This window comes from Hipposideros armiger, unplaced genomic scaffold (genome assembly GCF_001890085.2).
Source record: "Hipposideros armiger isolate ML-2016 unplaced genomic scaffold, ASM189008v1 scaffold_559, whole genome shotgun sequence".
Classification (NCBI taxonomy): Eukaryota; Metazoa; Chordata; class Mammalia; order Chiroptera; family Hipposideridae; genus Hipposideros; species Hipposideros armiger.
In genome coordinates this window covers 729,188-754,061 of record NW_017731909.1, presented here as the reverse complement: position 1 = coordinate 754,061, position 24,874 = coordinate 729,188, and the positions used below count along the sequence as shown (strand labels likewise).

Genomic DNA, 24,874 nt, shown 5'->3' with positions numbered 1-24,874 from the left:
AATAAAACCCTTTTTAGAGATGCTTTCTATCTAAATATACTAGTTTGGAATTTACAGTTAATTAATATTAAGAGCATAACATGAAAGCCTTATAATTTTTGAGCAAGTATATAACCCAAATATGAAACTGATTCATCAGCAAACAGTCCAGCCTCTCTCCAAATAAGCTTCTGAGGCCTCTTTTGCAACAAGTCATTCTGATTCAAGATTTCAAAACAATTTAATATATGAACCACTTAAAAGATACAGCATTGTTAGTTATTAAGCTAATTATTAAGTTCATGAAAGGTTTTTTTGAATCAGACTGGGTAAAAAGAGATGGAATTAAGAAAATACTTTTTGAGGTAATTTTTATTAATTTAATTATTACAAACAGCTTAATAATATTCAAAATGATTTCATAGTTGAAAACTAGAAATCTGCCTTTGTGCATATGGTATCAGCAACTTTTATTATCAATTGTCTATTTTTTTCCTTATGGGTTTTAACATCTGGAAGATTAGACCCATCCTTGATATAGTCTCCCTTTTTTTATTATGATTCTGTTTGATCTGAACCTGATAGCTTTTATGAGTTTAACATCACACCACCCAGGAACCTCTATTATAGTAAGAAAAAATAATTTGATGTTTTAAATATTTAATTCTTTTTATGATTTCACTTTACTTTGTCATTATCTCACAGTTTTCTTTTTCAATGCAGCTGAATTGGCTGTTGTTTTTAAGTTAGTAAAACTATATCACATTTCATTTTTGACTGCTTTGGTTTCTTAAAGCTTTCTAATTTATGGCATTTTCCTTCCTTAAATATACCTGGGATGAGGTTGCTGGGCACAACAGGAAGAGTAGAACACCCTCTTACCAGGATCAGAGATCAAAGTGGGGGTGGGGGAGGGTTCAGGGGGAGAGAGAAAAGCAACGTGATGTTTTCTACAGGGGAGGGGTCAGAGGGAGGCTGAAGCCCCCTAGCTTGCTGGAATGAAGGGACACAAATCTAGGTTTGAATCCCAGCCCTGCTATTTATTAGTTGTTAATTGACTTCTGTGAAAGTTGAGCTCATCAGTAATATGAATAGAAATAAAAACAACTTCCAGAAGTTGGGTGAAGGTTAAATATAGAATCAGTACAATGACTGGCATGTTAGGGAGTGATCAACAATGGCAACTTTTTTCTTTTGATTTTTTTTTAGATTTTATTGGGGAATTGGGGGAAGGGAACAGCGCCGGGGAATCGGGGAAGGGGAACAGATAAGTTGCTGTCCTTTTTTTGTTCTTCAGTCTAGTGTGGAGGACGTCGCTTCACTGGCCCATGTTGGTATTATCATTGCGCTTTTCCCATGTGAGGCAGATCGCTCGCCAGCCATTGAACGGCAGCTCACGGTGGCTCAGGGCAGCTCACGAAAGCTCAAGCCAGCTGCTGGCCAGCCCCTCTGCAGCCTACGCTGTTGCCAGCGACTCATGGCAGCCCAGCTCCAGGTCGAGCTGTTGTTCACCATCTTAGCTGTAGAAGACGCAGCGTCACTGGCCCTCATGTGGGATCTGAACCGGGGCCCTGCTGCTCAGAGCTGGTGTCCCAAGCCAACTCCTAACCAACACGTCACTTGGCCGGCCCCAACAATGGCAACTTTTATTGTTTGTGGTTATTATTGTTAACTCTGGGCTCATGGAACCCGATTTTGAAAAATCTGCTAAACTGGTAGTTTAGTTGGCCACAATAAATTTGCAGTAAATCTCTCTGCCCTTTCTATCTAAGAGGATGCTAAGGGATATTACTAGAAAAATTTTCACTGATTGTAAAGTTTAAATGTTTTTAGAAAATGTGTATTTTCTTGAGAAAATGGGATTTTGCCTTGTTTAATATTTATTTTGCCTTGTTTAATATTTATTATACCTGTATGACAAATGTTTCTGTATTCAAACCGATGTAATACTTACAATTGAGAGTTTGGATGCATTTTGGCTGAAAATCATGAAATTTAGTACCTTATTGTAACTTATATAATTTAGAAATTAAAAGGAATCAGTGTTACTAATTCAGATCATTAACTATGTAATTTTACTAGCCATTGTAACCCCAATAAATTTTAATTAAAAAATAAAGAATGCTGGAGTTCTGTATTTTATGGACAAGTATTAACAATGTTTTTAATTTTTCCACTAGTACCACATGGCTTTTAAAATGGAAAACCAATTTCTTAAATTATATGATAACCATAATACGTCTCCCAAACACATAGTGATTATGGAACTAATATTCTCGCTAGAAGTGAGAATGGTTTCGATGTCATTAGGTCAAGAAACAGTCTACTGCTGAATCTTTTAAATTTGCTATTTTCCACATCACTTAAAATAGACATTAAAATCATACCTCAAATTCTTCAGTAAAGCCACTGCTTGCATGTAAGTCTGCAACATGCTTTGGAAAGTGCTTTACTGGAATTGCCCCAACATCATCTAAGAGAATAAAAAAAAAAAAAATTAGGTTGGAAAGGGTAATTCAAATTAAATAGGTGTGCCTCTCATTTGTAAAGATTTATAAAGTGGCTTCTTCTAAAACAACTTCAAAGTGCCCTTTTAATCCCAATGGAATCACAGCATTCAATAAAAGATGAAGCAAGAACCACCAATTTTCTCCATATTTATATTAATCATAACCTGCATTTCAGAGTTCTGATTTGATCAGGAATTTCTTTTCCTCTCATACTCTAAAGAAAAAAGAATTAATTTTCAATATTAAATTATAGATTCCACCAAACCTGGATTGGGGGAGGGAGACTGTCACTTTGTGAGGGGTGAAAAGTATAACTATTGCATTGTTTTGTACACCTGAAGCTAATAATAAATAAATAAATAAGTAAATACCACCAAACCCCCACTTCTAATCAATGGACTGTATCTCTTTATGGCTAACTTTCTTGAACATGTGTGGGAGTTGCATGTAAATTCTGGGGGAAAATGCAGAAATAATATATTTTCAATTTTACCATGGCCTGAAAATAATATCTAGTGCAATTTCAGTTTTATAAAATTGTATAGTTTAATGGCTTACAGTTAACTAGTCAGATTTTTACTTGAAATCATTTTTTCCTTCACTTTATAAATAATAAAGAACATTTATATGCAGGCTATTCATTAAAAATAATGTCAAAAACCTTTGGGACTTTTAATCTATAATATTTCAAAAATTTTAACTTGAAAATATGCTGTGTAAACAAACTCACTGAATCTGTTAATTAATTGTGAAGGGGCCAAATTATTTCAACTGGCTATTTTATTTTTACCTGGAAAGACTTTCTTAGATTAAACATATTACTAGTTCACAGTATGCAATTTCACAAGTGATTTCTCTGACAAGGAAACATCAAACACATTTCACTACACACAGCTATTCACATCAACAGATGTTCAGATCTAGGCCATTTAATACTTTTAAGCTTCAGTTACCAAGAATTTGCTAATTTAAGAAAAAAAATTAAAATCCATCTGTTGTGTGCCTTTTAGATGAGTGTACCTGAATGCTAAAATTGAATTAGCCAGTTAAGCTTAAGAAACACTAGGGAAAGGTGTAATTCCACCTTCACACCTACAGAAAGATCTTGCCTGGAAGTAGCTTTTATAATTAGGTAAGAAAACAGAAGTAATTTGTCACAGCTCAATCATTGGCTCTTCTAGTAAAGGTCCTTCAAGCCCATTGCTATTCTCCTGTATAGGTAACCTCTTTCACAAGCAAACTGACTACTTTTTATTTACAGTTATGTTATCATGGTTATTTCTTTTATGAATTGGTCTGCAAATAGGTGAGATGAACATATCTTTTTATTTTCGGATTTTACATGAAAATGTGCATATTTGGGTGATCAAGAGTGAGCAGGTGAAAAGAGATGTTCTTGATTACTATTCTGAGACGTAGAACAGGATTTTGGATTTCATGGGCAAGGTCCTGATTTTACTTTATTTGTTGTTAATAATAAACCATGTTGGACTTTGGATAACAGGATGGTTAATTTGCACACCCATGCTGCTGGGGTACGTAGAAGAGGCATGTTTGAAAAGTGAAGAGAATCAAAAGGCAACAGATACCTGAGAACTGTCAGTCTCCAAATTCTAAATATGTGCGCTGTACGCAAATAAACACACACAGATTTTTAATATAAACTAGAAAAACAGAAATAAAACAGCAGTTGTTAAAGACACAGAGCTGATGAAAAAGAAAAATAGGGCCAAACATTTCTAATTCCTACCCTTCTCGAAAATTACAAAGAAAATGCTTCCCTCTGGTTTTTTTTAATTTTTCCTTCTGTTTTTTAAATCATGAGATTCCAGAAGAAAACATCATGTACAACTTGGGCCTTTAGCAATAACATATGTAGTACCAGGTTAAAAAAGAGGCTTCTGTAAAACGGCCATGGAGATGAAGTTTTCTTTGGTTTTCCCTGATTTGGTGACTCTCTCTGTCCTTGTCTCATCCTCTGACCTTCAGTTTTCTTCCATAGTCCACACATTTCTAGACAATTCTTTATTTGTTACCACTTTCCCACTTTCATTCTGAAACGTTATACAATGTTAATTTGGTAAGTGTCTGTGAGCTTAGTTATGGTGTGAACGAGAGGCTCAATGGTGTCTCAATCAAAATGAAACTGGCTAATTCTTGCGTATTGCTGCCAGGTAAGTGCTGATAAAAAATAAAAAAAAAGTTAACGTTTTCCAAGGTATTTAATTGACTGACATTTTGATTTGAAGTATTTCAGGCAACCATACATTCTTTATGCTCATGCATTTTTCTACCCTAACCATTTTATGTATTTTTCCCCCTAATGCAGTTAAGAAAACTTTTCCCCCATAAACTCAGATGATCAGAAAGAAACTAAGCTGTATCCTCATTTTTGTCATCTTGTCCTATCTATCCTATTGCATTGATTTAGTTGGGTTTTGCTGTGTAGGTTCCCATTAAAGTAACTGAAATGACCGAAAGTCAGCATTCTTCTTAACTAATATTTTGTTGTTACAATATTTATGTTCTTTAACATATTACATCTGAACAATTATAAATTATTTGGCCACATCACCTGTATGGTTAAGAATATTCAAAATGTATGAGAACAAGATATAAACCTGGGTGCCTGATATATGATGTAATAAATATTTGGGGCAACATAAATATTTGCTAATCTATATTTCAGCCATTTGCGAAGTATTCCAATAAGGACAAACCTTCCAACACTGTGCTTCTCCACAAACATCTACCAGCTACTCATAGTCACACGTTAAGCTATTACCTGAAATTGGAAAGATAGGTGTTGGAGGTGTGGATATTACTCGAGGGGAAGTACTGTCCTCTAAATAAAAGTGTGCAGTCTGGAAGCATTTCCTGAAAAGAAAAGAAAGCAATTTATACTACTGGCTGCCATGGATAATAAGACAACTTCTGATTGCTTGAAAATTACCACAGAAATGTCCAGAATTGAAACGTAAGTGGAAATCTATATCTATTTTATAACACACAAGGTATTAAAGAAATTTATGGCCTCCAAATTTACCTCAGTTTTACCTGTACCAGCTGCAGGAGAGTGGACATGCTGAAAGCAGAGACAGCACCTGAAGTAGTTGGTGCCAAGTAGTACTTTGATGAGATGGGATGCCTCTATGCCCTGGTTTCTCTTTCACTATGGCTATATACCAGTGTGTCCTGTCATCTTGGACAGGACCAGAGAGGAAAAGAAAGTGTGTGCAAAGCTATTTTCACTCAATATTTCAGTGACCAGGTCCTTCTGAGCATATTCAGGTGCTAGCAAAAGGCAGCAAGCTATGGCTATGTGGAAAAGAAATTCCACAGTGGTACCATTTTGATGAAAAAAAAGAAGGCAGCTTTATACTCTAAGTATAATGCAGCAATGACAGAACAAAGTGAGGAAATGATGAGCATGTAACCAAAAACAGGGGTGATTTTCTTTCCAACAGATCCTAGCCTTGTTGATGAGGGTTTTGAGAATAAATATATTTGGAATCAACGACAACTGTGACCTACAATGTCACCTGAATCTATTTTCATTCAGATAATAAGAGTAACATCTGGTAAGAGCACACTCCAAACTACTGAGAAGAGCAAAGAACCAACTGCTGTTATAAACTATTGCAAACCATCCCTAATTAAAAAATTTAGATAATTAAAACTGCTAATGACACTCTTTGATGTGGGTCATTTGATTTACTTGAAGTAGCATTCATGAGTGGTTAAGTTGAACGTGAAATATCTGTTGGAGTAAAAACGCCAATCTCATTTTTCATTTAAAAGCTTCAAGCTACAAGATATTTGTCCTAATGAACTTGAACATAACAGTTGTTCTTATAGGACACACCTACATTGTGACATACTGGGTTGTCGGAAAAGTCATGACGTAGTTTTTCTCTGTTTTTCGTTGCAAAAATGCATCATGACTTTTCCGATAACCCAATATTCTCAGTAATAAGTTCCCTGCTTTAAATTCTTCAATGGCTTCCCACTGGAATTAGAATGATATTCAGTTATTTCAGCAGAGACTGCGACACTGGGTGACCTGGCCCCCTGCCCACCTCAGCAGTCTCAGCGCCTGCACGTCCTTCCTCACCCCCTAGGCTCCAGTTCACACTGGTCTCTTTCTCCCTCAAAGAGGCCCTGTCAGCATCATCTCGAGGTTTTGCTCTTTCCCTCTGGGCCCCTCCCTACCTCCCATCATTTTTGCATTAGCTCAAGTGTTACTTCCTCTGAGAGTTCTCTGACCAGACCTGCTAAAAGTACCACCCAGCCCACCAAGTCCCTATTCTTAGCCCTTCTGTTTGCTTTGTGGTGCTTATCACCATATAAAATACCATATTGATATATTCGTTTATTTGTCTGACATGTTTTTTCACTGATCTGACCTCATCAGTGTGTCAACTCCACAAAGGGAAAGTACTCTGCCTTAATTGCTGCACTGTTAGTCCTCGGTGCTAAGAGCAGTGTCAGGCATGTTGTCGGTACCCCAAATATATGTGTTCAATGAATTCACTGCAATACGTATGAGTAGCATAAAATTATGTAACTTAGAACCTTCATTTCACAAGAAAACAAAATCCAAAAGGAACGACATGCATAGCAAAAACTAGCCCTCTGCTCTGGTGGGACACGCCTTCGATTTAGCAAGCCTGTGAGAACACAGGTAACCAAGAGGCTGTAAGAATGTCTTCCAAAGAGAACAGGTGGTGCAGGAGGGAGACGGCAAAGTGATAAAGGGACCCTGCATAGGGTCTTATCCCAGACAGTGTTGCGAGTGTGGCAGGCTAATGAGGGCTGGAGGGATGAAGGTCAGAGGTCACACGAGAAGGAAACCATCCTATTGAAAGTCTACATTTGGGCATAGCCAAACCCAGGAGCTGAGACTGCAGGCAAAGCTTGGCTTATTTGTGCAACCACAGATACATTGATATGGAAACACTGGGTGGAGACTTGATTTTAAGAGCACAGAGTTAAAATATCTTTGATTCCTGTAAATATGATTACACAAACCAGCAAAATGGATTCTGTTTCTTTTTCAATGAAGCGTAAAGTTACAAAATGCCTTCAGGGGCATAGTACAATATCACAACTAAAAAAAAACCAATCCCGTCAACAACATTTTTGACATATGAAGAAGGTCCAGTTTGAATACCTTCAGTGACAAGGTGCTCACTTCTTTAGGAGTCACTTTGAGTTCCTAGATATTTCTTTCTTATATTAACTCGAAACTCATTCCCTTCTAAGTTACCTCCAAATGGTACCAGAGAGCCCAATCCACTGTCATGCCTCCTACTGTTGAAATCTTTCTTCTATCAAGCCCAAAATCTATCTCCCTATTATTTTGACACTTTGGCTCTAGTTCCGTACTTATCAGATTTTCAGAGTTGGGTAACCAAGATCTTTCGATATGTATACCTGCTTACTTACGATCCTCACCCTTTTTGATGTTTATATTCCAGTAATGCTAACAAGTCGTAGATAACAGAACATGCTTTGTTCTGTTCTGACTCAGTATTTCTCCTCCCTGCTTTAAACGTGGCTCTCCTTCTGACCCAAATGCCTCACTCACTCATATGTCAGGAAAACTCTGTCCTCCTTAAAAATAGCTCAGTGGTACCTTCCCTGTGACAGCCTCTTATTTCCTGTGCAGACTCTAGCATTCCACTTTCTTAGCTTCCACTGCACCCAACACAAACTTCCATTCACACTCACCTTTAGAGAGATTGCTTTGAAAAATACGCTTAACTAATCCAAGGATGACCTTTACTTCCTGGATATAATTCTCCATTATTTTAAATATTTGTATTAACTGGTTGTTAGGGTAATTGTTTTGCAATATATTTGTTTTCTTCCTATATCCTCATTACATTTTTTTCGAAAAGATGGGTCCATGTCTTTTGATTGATGTAGATCCAACTTTTAATACTGTGCCAGGAGTACCATAGATGTCAAATAATGAATGATTAGATGGATTTCCAGGAGCAAGTATATCTCACCAACCACAAATTATTCAGCTGCATCCTAGACTCTCTTGCCTACCTGAGCTTTTAATGGGATAACTTAAAATCTCAAAACATTTGGGAGGAAGAGGTGGAACATATAGTGAGAGAAAAATAGGTAAATGGATAGATAGCTGGATGGATAGATGGATGGATGGATGGATGGATGGATGGACGGAGTATGTGTCGGAGAGAATGGGAAGAAGGTAGCATCTCATAGAATAGAAAAGGTAAATTAAAACATGTTGGTATTGAGATTTGACATGTTGCTAACATTCACTGTAGTATCTGAGTATATACTAGCTCTCCTCTTTTCAGCTATGTAATCAAACATTTGTTGATTTTAAAAATAAGTGGTGCATTAATGTTACCTGCATTAACCAGTAACAAAAGAACCTTATAAATCATACCAAAAAGCTTATAAGTGGAAAAAATTCAAGCAGTACAGGATAAACCCTGGATGAAAGGCATCTGTACATTGTTTAGGTATATGTTATAGAGGTTACCTAGAGGTGAAATTATACTTGAAAGGCAGCATGGTACCAGGAGGCCTCCAAGCTGAGTTGATAGCTCCTCTCAATGGCCCACAAATTTAAATTTCAGATCAAGAGAGAATTTGTAATGCTTTTCTTCCCACTCCTCTAACCAAAACAATGTGTCTGTGGAAAGGTTTTTTCTAAACTGTTTTTGATGGAGTGCTGTCTTGTTCGCTATACCTTTGGTATTTTTTAGATTCTAACTATTAAAAAAAGCTCTCAAAAATTCACCCTTTGTCTTCTTTAAATAGAACTTTGTGAAAATCTTCGTTATTGAAGTAATTTTGCATCTTAGGAACTTACAACTTGGCTCATGTAAATTATACCTTAAAACATCTGGAAAACAATTTCCAGGCATATTATTTAATGTATGACAAGATTCAATATCTATAGTCCATCTGTTCTGTACAAGCAGTGAATGTCTTCACATCGATGTGCTAAGTGTTGATAACTGTGTCTCCTGCTAATTATCACTCAGCCATGATGAAAAAAGTGATGACTGTTTTAAACTTGTAGACATAGGTCCTATCAATCAATGTTAATCTGATTATTTAATTTACACCCTTTCATCACAGCAAGTATTTAGAATTGAAAGCTAGAAATGTGTAATTATTATTCCATTTTTTTGATCCTTAGACAAACATGAAACAATGTTCATCATGCGGCCTTCATCACAGAAGCAATGCGGAAGGTCTGACTGAAACCTTAAAGATGATCTAGTGAACATTCCCCCTAAAAGGTAAAAAGAAAAACTAATTCCTAGGTGGGTCAGTGATACACCCAAGGCCACACAGCAAATGCCAAGCTGTACTGGAAAAGCGATCCAGATGTTATCACCTCTAATTTGTTCTGTCTTCCTGCTGCCTGCTATCTCCCAAGGTTTACACAAAACACAGGAGACCACCTTGAGTGAGGTAAGGTAGACAAAAGACAGGATTTATTACACCACTTTGAAGTTATCTTTTCTCCTAAAAATTAGGTTTGGAAAAAATTTAAATATATAAACTTGGAAAATCTTATAGGACCATGTTGCCGTTAGGACTTTTGTTGGTATGCCATTGGAGTTGTCAACCTTTCCACAGGCTGTAGTTTCCCAGAACATCTAAAATGTTTCCATACTGGCTAGTGAAATCATATCATTTACAAACGTATCTACAATGGAACTTGGATAATTCATACACCCTTGAAGAATGCACTAACACTGACCTTTTGTACTGTAGCAAATTGTACCCCTACTGTATTACTGATATAAAAAGTTATATTTTGAAGTGATTTAACTTCAAATGGATGTGAGTAGGACAGATATGTTATATTTTGAAGTGGGTAAGAGTGATAAATTTTATCAGAACATTTGATATTTTACATATATATATATATATGACTATAAGAGTGCTCATTTTAAAACGAATGAACTCTGTATTCAATGTACATAAATTGTTATTTGTAAGGAAAAGAGAAACATCTATGGGTGAAGGTCAAATTTATGTTTTCCAACCTGTAATTTTATCTTTTTTCTCTATATAATACAGATGGGATGACCCATTACTAATATAAGATAAAAATCACTCCAGATTTTAATTTTCCACGAAATATTAAATCATATTTAATAGGGCTGATTTTCAAATTTGTAGAAAATAAACTTAAAATATTAAGTAATAGATTAAGGGTTCATTGTTCTTATTTCAACATTATAACTATAAACCATATGACATCTTTATTGGAACTTTATTCTAACACTATTTATTATGAAGTAGAATTTGGTCCTACTGTCCATCTTATTTTAAATTTGTTTAACCCCAATTTCCATTAATTTCAAAATTTGGTTTGGCAGGAAAAATCAGATTAGATATAAACCAGTATTCTAAATAAACATGATATCTATGTTGGTAAGAAGTTGGGCTAACAAGCTCAGTAGGGAGTAAGGAGAAAAGCAATATGAATGCTTGTTGAGCAAACATTTATAGATTATGTACGGTGTTCATGATACTCTACTGAGCATGCACTCTTCTGTAAAAAGAGTCTTTGGCAATCATAGAAATTACTGAAGAAAGCAGCTTTCTTAGCATCATGGTATGGACAAAATAGACTCCTAACCCATGTAAGATAACAAAAGCATGACCTGTTCTTCGTAGCCTACAGTTTACTGTGTTCAATAAAGGAAGTTAGGTATGAAATACAGCTGGCCATGGAAACATTCTACCTTAGCCAACCCATGACCAACCACATGCACCGACATGCTCCAGGCCTCACTGTCTCAGACACACTCAGCTCACTCCTGCTTCCTGGTCCTCCTTCTTGTTGTGTCCTGCCTGGAATGCCTTCCTCTTTTTATCTCCACTTTCTGAATTCTATCCAGCTCAAGCCCCTACATTTTACATTTACCCTATACAGTGTGACCTATCAAGATCCCCGTTCTCTGACCACCTTTAGCTTTAGAGATGTCAGCTGCTGTGCATATGCTTTTTGTAATATTTTATATTTTTTTTCATGGGAACTTATTTCTCCTCAATATGCATAAATTTCTTGACAGAGTGATGGTCATTCATGCATTCATTCATTCATCCACTTTTTAATATTTTTCCATAGTAGTTATCATAGTACGAGGCATATGGGAAACAGTCAATAAACACAGTAAATATCTTTTAGTAAAATGAGAGAATGTATTTGGGGATAACACACAAAGAATGGTGATAGGAACTTATAAAAAGATGTTGCTAAGCAAAAAGGAACTAATTTTAGACCTTCTGAACAAAATTCTCTTTTAAAACAAAAGTATATGTTCATTGCAGCAGTATTCACAGTGGCCAAGACATGCAAACGACCAAAGCGTCCCTCGATAGATGACTGGATAAAGAAGCTGTGGTATATATATATATATATATATATATATATATATATATATATATATATATATATATATATACAATGGAATATTACTTGGCCCTAAGAAAAGATGAAATAATGCCATTTGCGATAACATGGATCTTGAGAATATCATGCTAAGTGAAGTAAGTCAAACGGAAAAAGTCCAGAACCATATGATTTTACTCATATGTGGGATATAAAACTGTAAACAACAAAAAAACAAGACAAGCAAACAACAAAAACTCATAGGCAAAGACAACAGTATGGTGGTAACAAGAGGGAAAGGGAGATGGGGGAATGTAGAGAAGCATAAAGGGGTCAAATATATGGTGACAGAAGGAGATTTGACTTTGGGTGGTGAGCACACAATGCAATATACAGATAATGTATTATAGAATTGTACACTTGAAGCATATGTAATTTTATTAACCAGTGTTGCCCTAATAAATTTAATAAAATGGAAAAAACCAAAACTATAAAGTACTAACCTATGCCCTTTCTTAGTTTACAGATATGATTCCTTATAGCATCATAAAGTCCTTGTTTTTCAACAGACAGTTATATTGACTTACATTGTAATCCTAGGACACTTACTCATTTGCTGTGTGTTTGTCTTGCTATAGGATAGGAAGCTTATGATAAGTGCAATTTTCCTTGTCCTTTAAAGGTGTTAGTAGGTTATTGATGAGAGTGAAGCAAATTTTACCCTCAAGGCAAATTATAATAAATGTTAAAATCTCATGCATCTTAATATAGTCATTAACTTTATTTTCTAATTATATTAATATTTTAATTGCTTGATTTTTTTTACTTTGTATACAGATTATCATTTTTCACAGCATGCAGTTGATATGCACCTTGTACAAAATCTATTCTTCATAAAAAACTTTTTTACTCTATAAAAATTATGTTTTTCTAAATAATAACTTTTGAAGTTATAACAGCTGGAGCATTTAAGCTGAAAAGCTTAGATTTATGTTAAATACTATGATAATGTTTGAATGTTAATTAGATTAATATGAAAGTGTAACTGTCAAAATACTGTATTATATTAACCGAAGCCAAAGGTTCTCCATTTTACTTTTAATTACTTGATTGAATTATGAGGACAATCAAATCTTTTATTATTATATCTCCAGATTCAAAAATTCACCTTATTCATAGTTACCTGAATAAATTACTGGTAACTCTCACATAAAAGGAATTTTGAATGTGCTTTGAAAACATTTCAGGTAAAATAACAGGCAAAATCTGAGCTTTATGAAATTCATTTCCAAAACAAACACTCAACTTACCTCCAGTAGATGAGAATACCCACAAGAACCACTAGACAGATAAAAGTCAGGGCTGACACGATCACAAGGGGTATAACCGCCTTCTTCTCAGATTCCAACCCCTCAGCTAGACCAATACGAGACTCATGGCTACTATTACTGGCCTCTGTAGTCGAAGAAAATGGAGAGAGTTGATATTTAAACTCAAAGAAAAGTTATAACATTTTTCAACTGAATAGTTGCAACCTTTATTGCTGTTGCTTACCTTTAAAATTGTGACTCTATAATGTAAAAAATCTCTATGATTAGAAGTCAATTTAAGTAAAATAAGGTTTAAAAAGTAAGGCAGGCTATCAGAGCTTAAGAACTTAATATCCTAACAGATTGGCACCCAGGTAGGGGTGCCGTGGCAAGAAGTGAGCATCCTACTGTCTTGAAAAGATTGTGAAAATGGAAGTGGAAGTATCAAAATAAGAAAACTACCTAGATTTTATTTATTTATTTTTTCTACCTAGATTTTAAATAAAATGATCAGGAAAAACATTACTACTTACTGAATCACAATATATAATCTTGATTTTCCAAAATTAATTTTAAAGAAATTATTAATATTTTTAATCCTACAATTAGGTAAATAATTAGGACCAGTTAATAGTTTCACGAAGAGAGAATCTTAGGATAACCCTTCTTACATTAAGATAACCTTTCAATTTAGCAAATTATTTAACATTTAAATGTAGGTTTCTTTTAAAATGGTATTTTGAATACCTTCTTATCAACTGTTTTTCTATATCAATAATAAAAATACTATTGCACGTGAATTGAAGGACTATATAGACTTAAGAGATTCTTTTCAAATATGCAAGTGTAAATTATGAGAAAGGCTGAATTCTGCCCTTGGGTTCATTTTAAAAGTTGGCAAATGACTGTTTTTGTGACCACATGGGTATGTTAATGTTCTAGCACTTTCAAAATCACTGCCACTGGAGTTATTCTTCCAAGTTGTTAAAACGAGTTTCAGGATTGCAGGGTGTCGGTGGCCCATCACCACCCTTCCCTTCTACTTTGAGGCGTGTGCAGTGGGAAACCAAGATGGTTGAACATTAGAACTGTTCTAGCACCTGCAGAAGTTCTGATGGAACTAAATTTTAGTTCTCAGTAAGATCTACATTGTGTACATTGTGATGTATACAAATGGCACATTTGGTGTGGTTATACTAAGTATCGTACTATTAGTGATATGAGACAGATTCAATTTAATTTTAAATATTTAAGAGTAAGGCATTTGAGAGTCACAAATTCATAAACATGACATTCAATTATATCTAATGCAGGGAACTTAAGGTTTAAAATGATAGCTTCCTTCTATAACTGGGTGATGCAAAAAAAGAGCCAATAATTTAATCTACTCAACATATCAAAGGAGTATAAATGACACCCAAATTTCCCAAGCTATTTGTTCTTATATTTATGGATGTTTTTGCTAGAAAAAAGTGATATTTGAAGGTGTGTGACTAAAAGTTCCTGGTACCTAGTAATTACAAATGGTGGTTAATATTATTATCTGTATCAATCATGTTTGAAATGTGGTTCCCAGAATAATGGCATTAGCATCATCTGGAACTTGTTAAAAATGTAAATATTGGGCCCCACCCCAAATGCCTCAAATTTACTGAATCAGGAACTCTGTGGATAAGGCCCAGCAATCTGTGTTTTCACAAGTCCTCCTGGTGATTTTGGTTCACAGTAAAGTTTGAGAACCAATGATATACATTAATTTATACATAATGTGAGTTTATATAATTACACATCTTCAACGACTACAAATATTCATAACAATATGTATATAGGTATATACATACATATCTCATTTATATAGATGTACAGACACATACATGAGATATGTCTGATCATATATGTGATCTATATGTAAGATATAGTATAACATAAAACATGTAACAAATTACCATATATATCACACACACTATATACCCACACTATTCATACACATGTGCACATACAGTCTGGTATATAGACTCATCTCATAAGTTCTCTGGGAGGTCTGATTTTAAAATAAACCCTTTAACTGAGCAATCAGAATGATAAATCCATGGTAATCACATATTATAAAACCTAGATGGGCTACTACATGAAAGTACACAATACACTGGTTGCTTTGTATATTATAATGAAGAAACTAGTTGTATTGATTTTTATATTCATTAGTTAAGCTTAAAATATTTATTTTGATATGACTCAATAGCACACATGAATTACCTAAACGATAAGACAAGAAACTACTAATATACAATTAGGAAATAAAGAACTAAGATGAATATTTTAAATTATGTTTTCTGAAAATCACAATGTAATTTTGGTATTAGAAATTAGGCATTATATGTATTTTTTATTGTCTTCAATCTTGAAAGCATAATCTCTAAGAAACAGACAACAATAACACAGGTTTCCAGTCTCAGTTTTGTATAAACTCCCTAATTGACCTGGATTAAGTAGTCTAGTATCTTTGGGTTTTGGTTTACGCAGATATAAACTGCAGGTTTTAATATCTGTCTTATCTATATTATTTTGAGGACCATGTCTTGTAAGTTATTCTACATTTAAAAATGTATAATCAAATTATAAGTTTTGGAATTAGTCCATATGCGTTTGATAAAGAGGCATATTCAATTATAAGGCATAACATATTGGGTTGTCGGAAAAGTCATGACATATTTTTTCTGTTTTTTGTTACAAAAATGCATCATGACTTTTCAGACAACCCAATATAATTTTTTTTACAGATACAGATTTAAAAACAGACCAGAATTTTCCCCTAATTTTGTTTTATCTTATTTACTTCATTAATTACTTAATGATGTTGGATGTTATATTTATATTATTTTCTCATCAGTGGGAAACTTACTCAAATAAATCTAATTAGTGCATTGAAGGGAAATTGCTAAGTTAGGTAAATAATTCTAGGTTTTGCATTATATATATATATCTATATATCTATATATGGATATATATAGATATATATTATAGATATAGTGTTCCCATAACAGCACACTATAGCAAAAATATTTGAATGACACCATTATGCAATAAGATAGAAAAATAGATTCCTGATAGATATGTTCCTTTAAAATAAATCTAATAAAAATAAATAAAACACAAGTACTATAATTGGAGCCAGATAACAACTCATACATATGGCGATACTAGTAAAAATGGTGACCTCTGGGTTCATAATTTATTCTCACATCTCAGAGTTTAAGTTTTTAAATTGGAATGCCATGTTAAATGGTATCAAGTCAGAATACTGAGAAAACCTTCTCTATCAAAATGTACAAACTTTTAACTGCTGCTGTACTGGAAGAAAAATATGCAATCAATTCAAAGGATAAAAATAACAAAAGAGGGAAAATATCCTAATGAGATTGGTGTCTGTGTTCTTTTATCCACTTTTATGCAACAATAGTGCAGGATGTTACTTTCGCCTGTTTTTTAACCTACTGTTACGATTTAAGTATTTTCACTGTTAATTGTAAAAATGCCTTAAAAATTAATAAAAGTGGATTATAAAATTCTTATGATTCATTCAATGAAATTATCATATGCTCAATGGTATTGCATTTCCCTTTTCTTCTCACTGGCATGTAGAGCAAACATCTGTATTATAGATGGTGTAAGTAATCCTTTTAAGAAACATCTGGCCACTAACTCATTTGCATAAAACACATTGTTAAGTGAAATGCATTTCTTCAGAAAATTTTCAAGGGTTTTACATCTTGTCATACAATACCTATACATACACTGCATATTAATGTCCATTATTCAACTTCTTAGACAGGTGTATAACAGCAAGTGCAAAGGAGAACGTGTTTTGTTAGTTAACACTGCCCTCTTTAGGCAACATTACGGTAACCAAACAAAGACAACTTTTAAAAATTTGAGCCTCGTTTAAAAATATCTTGCCATTATTTCTCAAAACGTAGCAATAGAACTTTTTTCAAAGCTCCCCAAGCTAAGGTGGGTGTGCAAATTACGTAATTCTTTTTCATGGGTCGGGTCAGGGAGAGGTGTTTATCTCATATTACTATCAGAATTTATAATTCATTGTATCATTCGACAGAATTATTTCAGAACATGAAGTAAACATGAAAATTAAAACCATCTAAAAATAGCATACTCCAATCTATCATTTAAAAAACAGCATATATATATATATATATATATATATATATATATATGATGTACACATAATGGCTTTCACATATAATAGGCATCTTGTAGAATACGAAAAATTGACAATAAATAAAAATCACTTTATCTATTTTGAAGAGAATTAAGGACCAAAACAAACAAAACAGAAACAGACTCATAGATTCAGAGAACAAACTGATGGTTGCCAGAGAGGGGGGGCGTGGGGGTAAGGAGATGGGTGAAAAAGATGAAGGGGAAATAGAGGGACAACCTTCCAGTTACAAAATAAAGAACGCACAGCGGTGTCATGTACAACACAGGGAACAGTCAACAATATCATAATAACTTTGCACATAAGAGATAGTTAATAGACTTATCATGATCACATCGTATGGTATATAATGTCGAATCACTATGTTGTACAACTGAAACAAATACAATAGGACATGCCAACAATGCTTTGATAAAAAAATTAAAAAAACATATTGAGTATTCATTTGAGTAATGAATAAAATCATACTTTAAAAGCTGTAAATTGATTTCATGTTTCGATTTAAAAACAAAGTGCTATTTTACCAAATTTCTATCTTTCCAGGATTTTTGTATTCTTTGAGAAAGAAGACCACCACACCTGAGTCTGTCCCTTTGATCCGTAACTAACCTGCCTCTGAAATGTTGAATACTTCTGAGTGCCCGCTAGTAACAGTCGGTGTTGAGGGCTGAGGGGGTCCAGGAGTTATTTCTGAGTCTCCTGCTTCCAGGGCCCCATCAACGTCTCTTTCGTTAACATCTGGAAAGCTGAAATCTGTAGAAGTCTCCTTATCATTAAGGCTATCTGAGGTACTGTGCCCTGATCCACTCTCTTCATCACTGGTAAGAACTGCCCACGCTTTAGATTCTGGGGGGAAAGGAAGCTGGGTGTTACCAGCCTGTGTTCCATCATAGTGCTTTTGGGGGAGCACATTTATAGGTGGTGATTTGTCAGGACTTCTGTCTATATCACTCTGACTGTCTGAGGTTACACCTGTGACTTTATTTTCTTCTTCAGGCTTCTCAGATAGTGAATATGAGATTGGGTTATTCGGATCCACAAGGCTGTTTTCCTGGGGGTCTGAATCATTCATTACCTTTTCCTGGGATTCTCTATAAAAGCATGACATACACTTATATATGGATACGCCATCTCTATCTCTGTCATCCTCATCATCATCATCACCAGTGTCACCATCATCACCACCACCCACTAGCTCAGCGTCCGATCTGGCTCTGTGAGTCAGCTCAGAAGTTGGTTTAGAAGGAAGCAGGGACTTGGCAGTGGTAACAGAACCATCTCTGTTGGGAGAAACAGCTGTAATGGAAGCCAACCCATTTCCTAAAGGAACAGAACGATCAGCAGTTACGAGTGTAGCAGAAACAACTGTTGGAATACCAGCAAATACCTCATCGGCAAGAGAACCCGTGATGGAGGTGAACACTTCATCAGAATACATAAGCTTATTTGTAAGTGTATTTGGTGGCATGTCCATCGATAAAACGGGAGTAGCAAATGCACGCTCTCCTGGGGGAAAGGCATGGCGGATCTCCACGTCGGCAGCGTGTAAGAACTCATCATTACCATGCAAGGAAGGCGCCCTTTGTTGGGGATGTTCGCTGTTAAGCAAAACTGGTTCAAAATATTTCTTACTTGCATAAGAAATGGTTAAACCTTGAAGTGAAGCAGCAGGCATATTAGAAGCAGGCGATACATCAAACCCTGGTACAGACGTAGCGAGCCGTGCGTTTTCACTTGAAGCAGAATTTGATGCCATGAGATGTGACAATGTAGGACTAATTTGATCAACCTTGGGGGTTTCAACCAATTTTGGGTCACTAGGCACAGCTGGGAGAGCGGTTTTAAGCAATTTGTCAGCATCAGGAGCCTGAAAGGAAGGTTGCAGCAATGACACTTCAGTATTAAAAGAAGCTGAGGCCTCGTAAAACAAGAGTTGAGTTGAAGGAGATAACATTTCACTAGGAGCAGGGTCAGAGGATGCTGGCTCTGAGTTTGCACTAAGCACGGGTTTAAGAGAAGTGTCACCAAAGGCTTGAGCTACAGCACGCGTAGGCTGAAGTGAAAAGTTATTTTCTGGAATTCTACTAATCTCATGATCAAAAGCCTTAGTGGCAGCGTAAGCAAGAGAGTCTGGGAGTATGCCGTGTGTGCTAGAAACGGAAACAGGGGATTCTCGTAAAGATGTATTCAACTTATTTACATTATCATACAGGTCAGGCATGACTGTGCTTTCAGAATGGTAAAGCATCCCACTGAAAGAAGAAATCTGCAGTTCAGTCTGATTTCCATCTATTACGTCACTTTTAGAAAGCGTCTTATCATCACTAAACACAGATGACGTATAGGTAAATTCAGCTACAGAAACAGGTGAAGAAAGGTTAAGGGCCATCAGACCATCAGGTAAAAGAAATTCACTATCAGAGGAGGCTCCAGACCAGTCTCCATCACCAGACAGGCCCTGGGTGGGCGGCAGCACTGACGTGGAGGGGGTTATTAACAGAGACTCGGGCATCGGTGGGTGGCTAGGGCTGCTAAGGAAGGAACCGTAATGAGCTACCTCAATGGAATCATGCACGGGTATTGCAGAACTGTAAGAAGCAGTGAGGAGGTGTTGGGGGCCCTTGATATCAGGTAAGGCATGAGAAGGTTCAGGCCCTGAAGAACTTGCATGCATCATGACATCACTGCTGGATGGCTCAAGTGCAGAAAACATAAGCGTTTTATAAAGGACCCCAGAACCATGACCACCAACTTCCAGTGTCTCTGAGGCAGCACGAGTAGTGGTCTGATGTGACAGCACGTCAGAATACTGAGCAAGGCTGGGCTCTAGCAGTAAATCACCCCCGGCCACTGGCAGAGAAGCCTGCAGGGACACCTTACCACTCTCACCAGCTGACGTAACTTGTGGAAGGATGGGGGAGACTGTAGACAGATGGTGAAGCCATTCACTACTGAAGGAAGCAGAGGAAAATGGAAGCGAAGGTGCACCCTCATAGGAAGACAGGATGGGCTCAAACGACACACCGACACTGGGAAACACAGGCGTAGCATGCAAGGCCGACTCACTACTCGAAGCGGCAGGGGCAGTGTTGAGGATCTGATTGTCAAGCAACAAAGGGGTGACTAGAGGAAAGGCTTCACTACTGGAGGAAGGTGGAAGAGGTGTCTCACCATTGTATACTGGCTGAGTTGTCTGCGACTGTACCATGTTGACAGTGGCGACTGAATCGTGTGGTCCGGAGGATGGAGTAAAAGCATAAGGTGTTACCTCGGTTGGGAAGTAGGCAAATGAAGAATAAGATGGCATTTCTGTATCTGTGACTGAGGGAGCCTGTGACACCAGTGGGTCTGGAGAAGAGGACTCAGTTGTCTTCTCGGATTCCTCAATATGTATCTTGGTGTAATTAGTCTGGAGGAAGCCCTCTCTCCCTGAGCCAATATCAGGCTGTGTCATCACATCTGTAGTACCAGGAAACCACACATCTCCATCCACGGAAGGATCCCTGAGAGAGTCTTCCGAGCCTGAGGAGGCTGACTCTTCTGAAGCATTTCTTGTCAATTCAGGCATAAGGACATCATATGTGATGGCCTCTGGGTGTTCTGAAGAAAATACATACCCATGGGACGTGTCCTCAGAGATGAATGGCACAGCTGTAGTTGGAAGGCTGGAGCCTGAAGAATCATCAGCTCCTGTATCGAGCTTGACATTGGTCAGGAAACTCTCTTCCTCACTGATATCAGTAGATACCTCTTGAGATTCTGTTATCGAAACTGTATTTAAAGATTCCATAGTCCCAGGCAAGTTCATCTGTGGAAATCTGAGAATAGTTTTAGAGCCATCACTTAAAGAGGCTGACGTGCCTTCCAGAATGTGAGGTGGCAGTTTGGTCACAGTCTGTGAAGTCAAAAAACCATCTTTTTCTGGGGCTAATTCAGTGACTGGTTGGGAAGTGGAATCTAAAGATGTGTTGGGAACATCACTCTTTCCAGAGAATGCACTTCCTCTTGTTGGAAATCGGTTAGTCTTGGCCTCATTGTATTTAGTCCCCCCACGATTGTAGTTTGTCGTGGTAGAAATATGGGGTTCCTTTCTCCTTATTTGGTTAGTGGCACTGTCTCTACCAGGATTCACAATAGTGTCTTCATCGATATCTGTTCCTTCCTCTTCCTCCTTTGAAAAGCAAATACAATTTAATGGGATATAAGGAAATAAGAGAAAAACAAAATCTTAGTAATATTTTATACTGCATTATACTGTTAATCTTCACTTGTGGGATCTTGGGAACTTCTCATAAAGTACCATTCCATAGAAGCCATGCGTCTGTCCTACAACCTTTATCATCCTAGGGAGAGTAATTAAACTGAATGAAAACACCCAATTTCGGCTGCCTTTATTTTAATGCTATGACACGAAGTAATTAAATGGATACCACAGCTTTGAAAGGAAAACACGTTGTATTTATTTATTGAGAGTGTTATTTACCATAGTATTTATTTTCTTGTTTTTATGTTTCTCTGTTCAATTCATCTGGCAACAAGCTAAATAGCAATTAGCTTCTTGCAATATGAAATGGCAATGAAACAGTTTATTTCAAAGACCAAATTACTTGCATATTCAGAATATTTCATTGTGTGTATTCAGAATACATCACAATTATTCAGCCATCATAAAAAAGAAGAGGTTTTTATTTTTGTTTTTCATTTTGTTTGAAATACTTTCCATTTAAGACATTTTAAAGACAAGTTGTCCAAATATGCTTCTAGTGCTAGTTATTTAATTTGGGGGTTCCTTTAAAAATACCATTCAGGTGACCCAGTTTTTTATGAACACTTAGTCACTGTGATGGCCCAGGAGCAATGTGGCTAGAGATAAAGACTCATGTTTTCTGGTTTTGTTTTGATTTTTTTAAAAACTGTTCATTTATAATATGTCTAATCCTATGTTTAGAAAACTAAATTGTCCAAGGTATCAAGATATGAAATCTCATATCTTGATTAGTCCACATAGGACATGATTATGTTCGTTTGTTAGCATTGTCATCTATTAGATCTATTAAGGCCATGTCCCTTAGAAGAAGAAAAAAGTGACTGAGTACAAATTAGTCATTGAGAATTTGACCAGTCTCAGTAAAAGGAATCTGCATGTTAAACTATGTGTGCTCATGATCATGTGTCTCATACACACAGAAAGCTGCACTGTCTGAAACACAAGCTTTCAAGCTTAATGACTGCATCATTATCCTGAGTTTATTTCATTGATTTTGAGCGTTTTCTAATGAATATGTGACAGCTCTGAGAACTGCCAGCTTTAATGAGCTAGATTGTAGTAATGCTAAAAGCTGGTATGTCCTTAGATTCTCCAGACCAATTTCATCACTAGTAGTCAGCATTTCTTCATGACATTTTGCATTCTGTTTGAGCCCTTGTTCATAAGGACAACCCAGGCAATCTCACTGAAGAATTTCCTAAGTAAAATTCTCCCTTAATCTACAAGCCCAAAGACTTCATACAAAAGGAAGTAAGAATAGTTTGCCTTGCCTTGTTCTCATGGAAAATCTGTTGGTGCCGGATATCTCTTCTTTCCCTAGAAGTTCCCACACCTTTATTTTAGAATTTGATCCAGAGTTTTTCTGAGGATCAATGTGAGGCTTAGCAATATGGGGGTTCTAACTCTTCCTCATTTTTGCAAATCTCGATATGTGCCTGATTTTCTGGTATCGCTCTACACTCTTAACCTCAAACAAGACTCCTTTAAACTTTTTCTCTGCTCTTATCAAACCTGTGCTTACCTATCCTTCCCCCTCATTCTCAGTAGATGGCCTTTCTGTTTACTTTGCAGAGAAATTAGAAGCCACTGGACAAAAAGATAACCCTCTTTCTAACATTAAAATATCAAAAACAGGGACCAATCAAATCCACCCTCTCATCCGGTTGTAACTGAAGAGTTGTTCTTCTTTTCTAATTCCTACATCTATGTTTTAAATTCATTCTCTATCATCTTCTTGGGAACCACACACAATTGAATATTTCCCTTTGTTTTGTGATGTCAATTTTGTTTTCTCAATGGATCATACTTATGAGCTTAAATGAACTCAGATCTCTCTTATTTAAAAGGAACATAAAGAGTAATCTCAAATTCAACTTCTAGTTATTATTCTACCTCTCTCCTTCCCTTTACAACTAATGTTCCCCAAAGACATGACATCTATGTTCTCTATATGGTGCAACAATTTCTTTCAAATCCCACAATATATCGTTTCTCTTCCTCTTTGTTTATATTTTCACACAAACACAATTTATTATCTTCTTACCATAAGCTGTGTAGATTTCTATGACATTTTTCTTAAAATATAACACTACTCATTTTTTCTTTTGTTAGATCTTTTAGGGGAAAAAAATCTACATACAAAAAACACACAAATCCCTCCTGTTTCTTTCTTTTTTAGCAGGATTTTAGACATTATGAGGTTGAGATACCGCTCAGAATCTGACAATGGTGATGGACGATTCATTAATCTTAACCGACCACATGTTGTAGATCACTATGAGGTCATACTGCCTCATGTCAACATGTCAAGAAGAATATATCATTCATGCTCTATGATTACTTTATACATATCTGAAACCAAAAATGTTTTAATGGACTCTCCTTTGTGCAATTTCTTAGAGTTCTTGTGAATCTCTCTTACACTATGGTTTTGATCTGTGTCACACCTGTTTTCCTTCACAACTTCCATTAATTTTTTTTTAATTGTAAAGCCTTGATCAAGCTGGAGATACTTTCTTTCAGAGTTATGCATTTATTTCTATCTGAAGAGGATCTGAGAAACATCCCCAAACTACTCAGTTCCATACTCAGGCTTAAAAAACCATTACAGCTACATCCCAGGTGTTTGTCAATATCATTTGTTCCTGCGAGAATCAAAGAACGTGAATAGTGTTATGGACTGAGCATGTGTGTCCCACCCTTCCCCAATTCATATGCTGAAATCTTACCCCCAATGTTACAGTGTTAGGAGGTGGGGCATGTGAGAGGCAAATAGGATTAGATGAAGTCCTAAGGGTGGAGCCCTCATGAATGGGATTGGTGCCTTTATAAGAGACATGAGAGAGCTTGCTTCTGCTCTGCTCTCTGCCCTATGAAGACACCAGGACAAGCTGGCAGTCTGCAGCGCAGAAGAAGGCCCTCACCAGAACCTGACCATGCTGGCACCTGATCTCAGACTCCTTTCCTCCAGAACTGGCAAAAATAAATTCCTGTTGTTTATAAGCTACCCAGTTTATGGTATTTCGCTTTAGCAGTCTGTACTGACTAGGACACAAACTAATGACTTGAATTTACAGTGTAAAATCATTTCTTTTTCATTCCTTTTACTTGATTCTGGTGATGATTTCTAGGTATTTACATATCCATGTGCATGTACACACACAT

The 24,874-nt window shown here is 36.1% G+C and overlaps 1 protein-coding gene across 1 annotated transcript in view; it reads right to left on the bottom strand.

The window, feature by feature from the left end:
• Positions 1 to 24,874, bottom strand: part of PTPRZ1 (protein tyrosine phosphatase receptor type Z1) — a 190,490-nt gene that overhangs the window by 20,984 nt on the left and 144,632 nt on the right. The window contains exons 10-14 of the mRNA XM_019623701.1: positions 22,981 to 23,042; positions 18,052 to 21,613; positions 13,206 to 13,350; positions 5,275 to 5,366; positions 2,367 to 2,452 (exon numbers count right to left, since the gene is read on the bottom strand). Coding sequence (XP_019479246.1) covers positions 2,367 to 2,452; positions 5,275 to 5,366; positions 13,206 to 13,350; positions 18,052 to 21,613; positions 22,981 to 23,042 — 3,947 coding nt within the window. The remainder of the gene's footprint in view (positions 1 to 2,366; positions 2,453 to 5,274; positions 5,367 to 13,205; positions 13,351 to 18,051; positions 21,614 to 22,980; positions 23,043 to 24,874) is intronic.